Source organism: Panulirus ornatus, chromosome 27, assembly GCF_036320965.1.
Source record: "Panulirus ornatus isolate Po-2019 chromosome 27, ASM3632096v1, whole genome shotgun sequence".
NCBI lineage: Eukaryota > Metazoa > Arthropoda > Malacostraca > Decapoda > Palinuridae > Panulirus > Panulirus ornatus.
This window is the reverse complement of record NC_092250.1, coordinates 19,497,189-19,509,278: the sequence shown is the minus strand read 5'-3', so window position 1 is coordinate 19,509,278 and position 12,090 is coordinate 19,497,189. Positions and strand designations below refer to the sequence as shown.

The 12,090-nt window shown below is 41.0% G+C and overlaps 1 protein-coding gene across 13 annotated transcripts in view; it reads left to right on the top strand.

Annotated features, from left to right (window-relative positions):
- The window catches only part of AP-1gamma (adaptor protein complex 1, gamma subunit), a 109,126-nt gene that overhangs the window by 21,090 nt on the left and 75,946 nt on the right, over nt 1–12,090 (top strand). For 10 of the 13 annotated variants that reach the window (XM_071678339.1, XM_071678333.1, XM_071678338.1 and 7 more), the window contains one exon: nt 1,488–1,561. In XM_071678339.1, coding sequence (XP_071534440.1) covers nt 1,498–1,561 — 64 coding nt within the window. In that variant the 5' untranslated portion in view covers nt 1,488–1,497. The remainder of the gene's footprint in view (nt 1–1,487; nt 1,562–12,090) is intronic. The other 3 variants (XM_071678344.1, XM_071678342.1, XM_071678345.1) reach the window with 1 other exon arrangement.

The following is a 12,090-nucleotide window of genomic DNA, read 5'->3' as shown; positions in this document are numbered from 1 at the left end:
TGCACTCAATCCACTTCCTCTTGAAAGCTTTCCTTTCTTTTGCACTAATCTCTACTAGGTGTACAAATGCTGTCAGTCCCCCACCTTTTGTAGTCTGCTTTCATTGTTTTCCACATCATGGTAAGGACTGTGGATTATTTTGTTTTGTATCAGTAATTTACACCTTTATATGCTTTGTGGCACTGCTGCTGCACATGAATTTTGTATTTTAGTTTTTCTCATAATAATCTGCAGTTTGTTTACCACTGATTGGTGAAAAGACTGCTTTATGTATTTTTTCAATAAAAAATTGTAGTAAAGTGTTTGCTTTGATACATGAAATATTGTTTTTTGTTCTCTTCAGTACCTTTTGTACATAGTATCATTTATGCATCTCTGAAGTTTTGTGTGTTTTCAAGTGTATGCAATAATATATTGTAAATGTGTTTTGAAGTCGTGCAGTTTGATATTTTTGGTTTCTTCCCAGTCTAGTTTTTCATTTCTTACACTTTTTTTTCTTGCATCATTACCCAGTCCATTATGGTACTGGTAGAGTATAAAAAAGCAGTTTCTGGAATAATGAATTACCTCAGATCTGCAGTCCATCTTAGTCAAGATTACTGCCAAATTAGAGCTTGAGTTTCCTGTAAATAGTATTATTACATTACATGTTAAGTGAATATTTTATTTTGTATGTTTTTTTTCAGATATCTTATGCAAAACTGCATTGGGCATACAATACACTTTGTTGATGTTATAATGACCAGACCATTCTTTGCCTATACTGTAAATGTATTTAAAAAAGTCATAGAGATCCAAACCCTGCGCATTGCTTGGTTCAAAAGATTATGGTTTTTTTATTTTTACTCGTGTAGGTAGGAGGTTTTTTTTGTTATAAAAAAGTTAAATTGCTTTATTGCAAACAGCCTGTCCCTGGGTGAATATTTATTTTTTTATGTATTTTGAAATTTCAGGTTGAGGAAATTTTCCATGGTTATGGAAGATTTTTGAATAATTTTGTTTCCAAGCATTTTTTCTGTCATCTGAAACTGAAGTTTATGATTATTTGAAAGATGCTGTGTAATGCTTTTCACAGTTATTGTAATCAGATATAATTGAAAGTTGCTTTTGAGGAAGTGGAACAAACTGGTCTGCTTCTGATATCTTTTTAATTTAGGGGAAAAGTATGGGTCAGTTAAGTGGTGTAATATAATTGTATATCATACAAAATTGTAAAAATTTTTTATTTAAGTGACTTGATCAGTGATAGTTTGATCACAGTATCAGTTTAAAACTCACTTTGTTAATTTGAAATTATAAGAGACTAACAATAAGGCAGAAGATTTTGCTGTAATGATGATTTTTTCCTTGAAAAAGTAATGTAGGATTTCTTTCATATAACATATGACAAACTTCTATTTCTAAGCATCCTTCAAACTATATAAAAAGTTTTAGTAATGAGGAATTTTTCAACCATTTTATGTTAAAAAACTTTTCTTCCATCCCAGTCTCGGCACAATGTCGAGCATAAAACAGGTGATCAATGATGCAGTGGAGAAAGGTAAGGAGGTATACGAAAAAGGTATGTAGATTCTCCATTTTAGGGACCCCTCACAACCCACGCACATTCGTACTGTTTTCTGCAGTCACTACAGATAGGGTGATCAGCATCTAGCTAAGCTTTATTCTGCCATGTAAAAATTAGCATTACAAGTATGTGCTAAATTTACTTGAATTTATTATCATATTTTGAAACATATGAATATTTTGTATCTGAAATATGGATAGTGGTATTGATATTCACTACAAGTTTTGATATTTAAACTTTCCATGGATATGTTCATTTTTACAATATGGTATTGAGTTTTAACATTCATTTTGGAAAAATGAATCCCAGATGTTATCGTTTATTAGTTCTTTTTTTTTGTTTTTACTGATATGGGCACATGAATCCAAGAATGGACGTGGATAGGGAGCTGTATGTATATGTATTTTATTCATTTATTGTACTTTGTCGCTATCTCCCGCATTAGCGAGGTAGCGCAAGGAAACAGAAGAAAGAATAGCCCAACCCACCCATACACACATGCATATACATGAATACCCACACATGCGCTTATGCATACCTATACATTTCAACGTAGACATACATATACATTCACAGACATATACATATATATTTTTTTTTTTTTTCTTGCTTTGTCGCTGTCTCCCGCGTTTGCGAGGTAGCGCAAGGAAACAGACGAAAGAAATGGCCCAAACCACCCCCATACACATGTATATACATATGTCCACACATGCAAATATACATACCTACACAGCATTCCATGGTTTACCCCAGACGCTTCACATGCCCTGATTCAATCCACTGACAGCACATCAACCCCGGTATACCACATCAATCCAATTCACTCTATTCCTTGCCCTCCTTTCACCCTCCTGCATGTTCAGGCCCCGATCACACAAAATCTTTTTCACTCCATCTTTCCACCTCCAATTTGGTCTCCCACTTCTCCTCGTTCCCTCCACCTCCGACACATATATCCTCTTGGTCAATCTTTCCTCACTCATTCTCTCCATGTGCCCAAGCCATTTCAAAACACCCTCTTCTGCTCTCTCAACCACGCTCTTTTTATTTCCACACATCTCTCTTACCCTTACGTTACTGACTCGATCAAACCACCTCACACCACACATTGTCCTCAAACATCTCATTTCCAGCACATCCATCCTCCTGCGCACAACTCTATCCATAGCCCACGCCTCGCAACCATACAACATTGTTGGAACCACTATTCCTTCAAACATACCCATTTTTGCTTTCCGAGATAATGTTCTCGACTTCCACACATTCTTCAAGGCTCCCAGGATTTTCGCTCCCTCCCCCACCCTATGATCCACTTCCGCTTCCATGGTTCCATCCGCTGACAGATCCACTCCCAGATATCTAAAACACTTTACTTCCTCCAGTTTTTCTCCATTCAAACTTACCTCCCAATTGACTTGACCCTCAACCCTACTGTACCTAATAACCTTGCTCTTATTCACATTTACTCTTAACTTTCTTCTTTCACACACTTTACCAAACTCAGTCACCAGCTTCTGCAGTTTCTCACATGAATCAGCCACCAGCGCTGTATCATCAGCGAACAACAACTGACTCACCTCCCAAGCTCTCTCATCCACAACAGACTTCGTACTTGCCCCTCTTTCCAAAACTCTTGCATTCACCTCCCTAACAACCCCATCCATAAACAAATTAAACAACCATGGAGACATCACACACCCCTGCCGCAAACCTACATTCACTGAGAACCAATCACTCTCCTCTCTTCCTACACATACACATGCCTTACATCCTCAATAAAAACTTTTCACTGCTTCTAACAACTTGCCTCCCACACCATATATTCTTAATACCTTCCACAGAGCATCGCTATCAACTCTATCATATGCCTTCTCCAGATCCATAAATGCTACATACAAATCCATTTGCTTTTCTAAGTATTTCTCACATACATTCTTCAAAGCAAACACCTGATCCATACATCCTCTACCACTTCTGAAACCACACTGCTCCTCCCCAATCTGATGCTCTGTACATGCCTTCACCCTCTCAATCAATACCCTCCCATATAATTTACCAGGAATACTCAACATACTTATACCTCTGTAATTTGAGCACTCACTCTTATCCCCTTTGCCTTTGTACAATGGCACTATGCACGCATTCCGCTAATCCTCAGGCACCTCACCATGAGTCATACATACATTAAATAACCTTACCAACCAGTCAATAATACAGTCACCCCTTTTTTTAATAAATTCCACTGCAATACCATCCAAACCTGTTGCCTTGCCGGCTTTCATCTTCCGCAAAGCTTTTACTACCTCTTCTCTGTTTACCAAATCATTTTCCCTAACCCTCTCACTTTGCACACTTTGTACATATTATTATATTTATTATACTTTGTCGCTGTCTCCCGCGTTTGCGAGGTAGCGCAAGGAAACAGACGAAAGAAATGGCCCAACCCCCCCCATACACATGTATATACATACGTCCACACACGCAAATATACATACCTACACAGCTTTCCATGGCTTACCCCAGACGCTTCACATGCCTTGATTCAATCCACTGACAGCACGTCAACCCCGGTATACCACATCGCTCCAATTCACTCTATTCCTTGCCCTCCTTTCACCCTCCTGCATGTTCAGGCCCCGATCACACAAAATCTTTTTCTCTCCATCTTTCCACCTCCAATTTGGTCTCCCTCTTCTCCTTGTTCCCTCCACCTCCGACACATATATCCTCTTGGTCAATCTTTCCTCACTCATCCTCTCCATGTGCCCAAACCACTTCAAAACACCCTCTTCTGCTCTCTCAACCACGCTCTTTTTATTTCCACACATCTCTCTTACCCTTACGTTACTCACTCGATCAAACCACCTCACACCACACATTGTCCTCAAACATCTCATTTCCAGCACATCCATCCTCCTGCGCACAACTCTATCCATAGCCCACGCCTCGCAACCATACAACATTGTTGGAACCACTATTCCTTCAAACATACCCATTTTTGCTTTCCGAGATAATGTTCTCGACTTCCACACATTCTTCAAGGCCCCCAGAATTTTCGCCCCCTCCCCCACCCTATGATCCACTTCCGCTTCCATGGTTCCATCCGCTGCCAGATCCACTCCCAGATATCTAAAACACTTCACTTCCTCCAGTTTTTCTCCATTCAAACTCACCTCCCAATTGACTTGACCCTCAACCCTACTGTACCTAATAACCTTGCTCTTATTCACATTTACTCTTAACTTTCTTCTTCCACACACTTTACCAAACTCAGTCACCAGCTTCTGCAGTTTCTCACATGAATCAGCCACCAGCACTGTATCATCAGCGAACAACAACTGACTCACTTCCCAAGCTCTCTCATCCCCTACAGACTTCATACTTGCCCCTCTTTCCAAAACTCTTGCATTTACCTCCCTAACAACCCCATCCATAAACAAATTAAACAACCATGGAGACATCACACACCCCTGCCGCAAACCTACATTCACTGAGAACCAATCACTTTCCTCTCTTCCTACACGTACACATGCCTTACATCCTCGATAAAAACTTTTCACTGCTTCTAACAACTTTCCTCCCACACCATATATTCTTAATACCTTCCACAGAGCATCTCTATCAACTCTATCATATGCCTTCTCCAGATCCATAAATGCTACATACAAATCCATTTGCTTTTCTAAGTACTTCTCACATACATTCTTCAAAGCAAACACCTGATCCACACATCCTCTACCACTTCTGAAACCACACTGCTCTTCCCCAATCTGATGCTCTGTACATGTCTTCACCCTCTCAATCAATACCCTCCCATATAATTTACCAGGAATACTCAACAAACTTATACCTCTGTAATTTGAGCACTCACTCTTATCCCCTTTGCCTTTGTACAATGGCACTATGCACGCATTCCGCCAATCCTCAGGCACCTCACCATGAGTCATACATACATTAAATAACCTTACCAACCAGTCAACAATACAGTCACCCCCTTTTTTAATGAATTCCACTGCAATACCATCCAAACCTGCTGCCTTGTTGGCTTTCATCTTCCGCAAAGCTTTCACTACCTCTTCTCTGTTTAACAAATCATTTTCCCTAACCCTCTCACTTTGCACACCACCTCGACCAAAACACCCTATATCTGCCACTCTATCATCAAACACATTCAACAAACCTTCAAAATACTCACTCCATCTCCTTCTCACATCACCACTACTTGTTATCACCTCCCCATTTGCGCCCTTCACTGAAGTTCCCATTTGCTCCCTTGTCTTACGCACTTTATTTACCTCCTTCCAGAACATCTTTTTATTCTCCCTAAAATTTAATGATACTCTCTCACCCCAACTCTCATTTGCCCTTTTTTTCACCTCTTGCACCTTTCTCTTGACCTCCTGTCTCCCTCTTTTATACATCTCCCACTCAATTGCATTTTTTCCCTGCAAAAATCGTCCAAATGCCTCTCTCTTCTCTTTCACTAATACTCTTCTTCATCCCACCACTCACTACCCTTTCTAATCAACCCACCTCCCACTCTTCTCATGCCACAAGCATCTTTTGCGCAATCCATCACTGATTCCCTAAATACATCCCATTCCTCCCCCAGTCCCCTTACTTCCATTGTTCTCACCTTTTTCCATTCTGTACTCAGTCTCTCCTGGTACTTCCTCACACAGGTCTCCTTCTCAAGCTCACTTACTCTCACCACCCTCTTCACCCCAACATTCACTCTTTTCTGAAAACCCATACAAATCTTCACCTTAGCCTCCACAAGATAATGATCAGACATCCCTCCAGTTGCACCTCTCAGCACATTAACATCCAAAAGTCTCTCTTTCGCACGCCTGTCAATTAACACGTAATCCAGTAACGCTCTCTGGCCATCTCTCCCACTTACATAAGTATACTTATGTATATCTCGCTTTTTAAACCAGGTATTCCCAATCATCAGTCCTTTTTCAGCACATAAATCTACAAGCTCTTCACCATTTCCATTTACAACACTGAACACCCCATGTACTTTTTCTTTCTTTCATACTATTCGCCATTTCCCGCGTTAGCAAGGTAGCGTTAAGAACAGAGGACTGGGCCTCTGAGGGAATGTCCTTACCTGGCCTCGTTCTCTGTTCCTTCTTTTGGAAAATCAAAAAAAAAAAATGTAATATATATATTTTTTTTTTTTTTTTTTTTTATACTTTGTCGCTGTCTCCCGCGTTTGCAAGGTAGCGCAAGGAAACAGACGAAAGAAATGGCACAACCCCCCCCCCATACACATGTACATACACACGTCCACACACGCAAATATACATACCTACACAGCTTTCCATGGTTTACCCCAGACGCTTCACATGCCTTGATTCAATCCACTGACAGCACGTCAACCCCTGTATACCACATCGCTCCAATTCACTCTATTCCTTGCCCTCCTTTCACCCTCCTGCATGTTCAGGCCCCGATCACACAAAATCTTTTTCACTCCATCTTTCCACCTCCAATTTGGTCTCCCTCTTCTCCTCGTTCCCTCCACCTCCGACACATATATCCTCTTGGTCAATCTTTCCTCACTCATTCTCTCCATGTGCCCAAACCATTTCAAAACACCCTCTTCTGCTCTCTCAACCACGCTCTTTTTATTTCCACACATCTCTCTTACCCTTACGTTACTTACTCGATCAAACCACCTCACACCACACATTGTCTTCAAACATCTCATTTCCAGCACATCCATCCTCCTGCGCACAACTCTATCCATAGCCCACGCCTCGCAACCATACAACATTGTTGGAACCACTATTCCTTCAAACATACCCATTTTTGCTTTCCGAGATAATGTTCTCGACTTCCACACATTTTTCAGGGCTCCCAAAATTTTCGCCCCCTCCCCCACCCTATGATCCACTTCCGCTTCCATGGTTCCATCCGCTGACAGATCCACTCCCAGATATCTAAAAACACTTCACTTCCTCCAGTTTTTCTCCATTCAAACTCACCTCCCAATTGACTTGACCCTCAACCCTACTGTACCTAATAACCTTGCTCTTATTCACATTTACTCTTAACTTTCTTCTTCCACACACTTTACCAATACACATATATTATACTTTGTCGCTGTCTCTCATGTTAGCGAAGTAGCGCAAGGAAACAGACGAAAGAATGGCCCAACCCACCCATATGCACATGTCACATGTATATACATAAATGCCCACACACGTGCACATACGTACCTGTACATTTCAACGTATACATATACATACACAGACATATACATATATACACATGTTCATGTTCACACATGCTGCCCTCATCCATTCCCATCACCACCCCGCCACACATGAAATGGCACCCCCCGTCCCCCTGCGCGTGGGTGAGGTAGCGCTCCAAAAAGACAACAAATGCTACATTTGTTCACACTCTGTCTATAGCTATCATGTGTAATGCATCGAAACCACAGCTCCCTTTTCACATCTAGGCCCCACGAAACTTTCCATGGTTTACCCCAGACGCTTCACATGCCCTGGTTCAATCCATTGACAGCATGTCAGCCCCGGTATACCACACCGTTCCAATTCACTCTATTCCTTGCACGCCTTTCACCCTTCTGCATGTTCAGGCCCCGATGACTCAAAATCTGTTTCACCCCGTCCTTCCACCTTTAATTTGGTCTACCACTTCCCCTTTTTTCCTCCATCTCTGACACATATATCCTCTTTGTCAATCTTTCCTCACTCATTCTCTCCATGTGACCAAACCATTTCAATACACCCTCTTCTGCTTTTTCAATCACACTTTTGATTACCACACATCTCTCTTACCCTTTCTTTGTCTGTTTCCTGTCGCTACCTCGCTTACACAGGAAACAGTGATCAAGTGTACTAAATAGATAAGTGAGTGCTTGTTTGACACCACCTTACCCTGAAGGAAGTGGCACAAATGCATGAAAGAAAAGAAAATGTGATAACATGCATACTATTCTCCCCTACACCTGATTGCCACCCCCTGTGTAAGCAAGGCACAGCCAGGAAATATGAAGAAACGCCACACCTGGTCACATCCATACACGAGCTGTCATATGTAATGCACTGAAGCCACAGCTCCCTATCCACATCCATGTCCCACAGACCTTTCCATAATTTACCCCAGCTGCTTCAAATGCCCTGGTTCAGTCCATTGATAGCACAATGACCCCAGTGTACCATGTCGTCATAATTCATCTTATCCTTTGCATGCATTTCACCCTCCTGCATGTTCAGGCCCCAGTTGCTGGTTACTTTGTGTATAGGGAAATTCTTTTCATTGGTTTTTAGTAACACCAGGTGAATGTATTTATAAAGAGCAGAATCAAGCATCTTGTGATATAGGTTTACCTAATGATTGATGCTGATGTATTGATCATCCAGTCTGTATTGAAAGCAGAAAAGCAAGTGATCCTGCTTTGTTGATAAAAGCTGTTATCTTTGGTGTACATGTTCTATGGGTGCTGCTTGTTGTTAAGGTATAACCATAGATGTTTTTTAAAGTGTCATGATAGTCTTAATTTGTGATAGTGGTATCATAAGGGAGAAGCTTAGGTTCCTGAAAATATGGAAGCTACTCATTGTTAAACATAGCAAGCAGTAAGGCAAAACCTGTGGAATTTGTTTACTTTAACTGATGAAGTGGAAATGCTTGTTTACTCATCTGTGTAGTATGAAGATGAACCTAGAGGGAAGATTGGAATCACAGAAATATTGTGGTGTAGTGAAACGAGCATAGTGGTCCAGTTGTAAATCAGTAGATTAGTAGGATTAGTAAATTCAAGATATTTGCTAATATTAGTAAAGCTTTTTCTCAAGGAAGGAATGTGGTTGAGTAGTTTATGTACCTGTAGACCGGAGGGAAATAGTTCATTTCTGAAAATTTGTGAATAGAGATTTTTATCTTTATTTATTAAACTTGATCGCTATTTCCCACGTCAGCAAGGTAGTGCCATATATATATATATATATATATATATATATATATATATATATATATACATATGTGAAGCGTCTGGGGTAAACCATGGAAAGCTGTGTAGGTATGTATATTTGCATGTGTGGACGTATGTATATACATGTGTATGGGGGTGGGTTGGGCCATTTCTTTCGTCTGTTTCCTTGCGCTACCTCGCAAACGCGGGAGACAGCGACAAAGTATAATAAAAAAATAATATAAATATATATATATATTTCCTTCCCCTTTTAGTCGCCTTCCATATATATATATATCCTATATATATCCCTGGGGATAGGGGATTAAGAATACTTCCCACGTATTCCCTGCGTGTCGTAGAAGGCGACTAAAAGGGGAGGGAGCGGGGGGCTGGAAATCCTCCCCTCTCGTTTTTTTTTTTTTTTTTTTTTTTTTTTTTTTTTTTTTTTTCCCAAAAGAAGGAACAGAGAATTGGGCCAGGTGAGGGTATTCCCTCAAAGGCCCAGTCCTCTGTTCTTAACGCTACCTCGCTAATGCGGGAAATGGCGAATAGTTTGAAAGAAAGAAAGAAAAGATATATATATATATTATCCCTGGGGATAGGGGAGAAAGAATACTTCCCACGTATTCCCTGCGTGTCGTAGAAGGCGACTAAAAGGGAAGGGAGCGGGGGGCTGGAAATCCTCCCCTCTCATTTTTTTATTCTAATTTTCCAAAAGAAGGAACAGAGAAGGGGGCCAGGTGAGGGTATTCCCTCAAAGGCCCAGTCCTCTGTTCTTAACGCTACCTCGCTATCGCGGGAAATGGCGAATAGTATGTAAAAAAAAAAAAAAAAATATATATATATATATATATATATATATATATATATAAAAAAAAATATATATATATATAAAAATATATATATATATATATATATATATATATATATATATTTTCTTTCATACTATTCGCCATTTCCCGCATTAGCGAGGTAGCGTTAAGAACAGAGGACTGGGCCTTTTTTGGAATATCCTCACCTGGCCCCCTCTGTTCCTTCTTTTGGAAAATTAAAAAAAAAAAAAAACGAGAGGGGAGGATTTCCAGCCCCCCGCTCCCTCCCCTTTTAGTCGCCTTCTTAATTCCCTATCCCCAGGGGATAGGGAAATTAAGAATACTTCCCACGTATTCCCTGCGTGTCATAGAAGGCGACTAAAAGGGGAGGGAGCGGGGGGCTGGAAATCCTCCCCTCTCTTTTTTTTTTCTTTTTTTAATTTTCCAAAAGAAGGAACTGAGGGGGCCAGGTGCCAGGTGAGGATATTCCAAAAAAAGGCCCAGTCCTCTGTTCCTAATGCTACCTCGCTAACGCGGGAAATGGCGAATAGTTTAAAAGAAAGAAAGAATATATTTATGTATATATGGGGATAGGGGAGAAAGAATACTTCCCACGTATTCCCTGCATGTCGTAGAAGGCGACTAAAAGGGAAGGGAGCAGGGGGCTGGAAATCCTCCCCTCTTTTTTTTTTTTTTTTTTCTTTTTCAAAAGAAGGAACAGAGAAGGGGGCCAGATAAGGATATTCCCTCAAAGGCCCAGTCCTCTGTTCTTAATGCTACCTCGCTAACGCAGGAAATGGCGAATAGTATAAGAAGAAGAAGATATATATATATATATATATATATATTTTTTATTTTTTATTATACTTTGTCGCTGTCTCCCGCGTTTGCGAGGTAGCGCAAGGAAACAGACGAAAGAAATGGCCCAACCCCCCCCATACACATGTATATACATACGTCCACACACGCAAATATACATACCTACACAGCTTTCCATGGTTTACCCCAGACGCTTCACATGCCCTGATTCAATCCACTGACAGCACGTCAACCCCGGTATACCACATCGCTCCAATTCACTCTATTCCTTGCCCTCCTTTCACCCTCCTGCATGTTCAGGCCCCGATCACACAAAATCTTTTTCACTCCATCTTTCCACCTCCAATTTGGTCTCCCTCTTCTCCTCGTTCCCTCCACCTCTGACACATATATCCTCTTGGCCAATCTTTCCTCACTCATTCTCTCCATGTGCCCAAACCATTTCAAGACACCCTCTTCTGCTCTCTCAACCACGCTCTTTTTATTTCCACACATCTCTCTTACCCTTACGTTACTCGATCAAACCACCTCACACCACACATTGTCCTCAAACATCTCATTTCCAGCACATCCATCCTCCTGCGCACAACTCTATCCATAGCCCACGCCTCGCAACCATACAACATTGTTGGAACCACTATTCCTTCAAACATACCCATTTTTGCTTTCCGAGATAATGTTCTCGACTTCCACACTTTCTTCAAGGCTCCCAGAATTTTCGCCCCCTCCCCCACCCTATGACATACTTCCGCTTCCATGGTTCCATCCGCTGCCAGATCCACTCCCAGATATCTAAAACACTTCACTTCCTCCAGTTTTTCTCCATTCAAACTCACCTCCAAATTGACCTGACCCTCAACCCTACTGTACCTAATAACCTTGCTCTTATTCACATTTACTCTTAACTTTCTTCTTCCACACACTTTACCAAACTC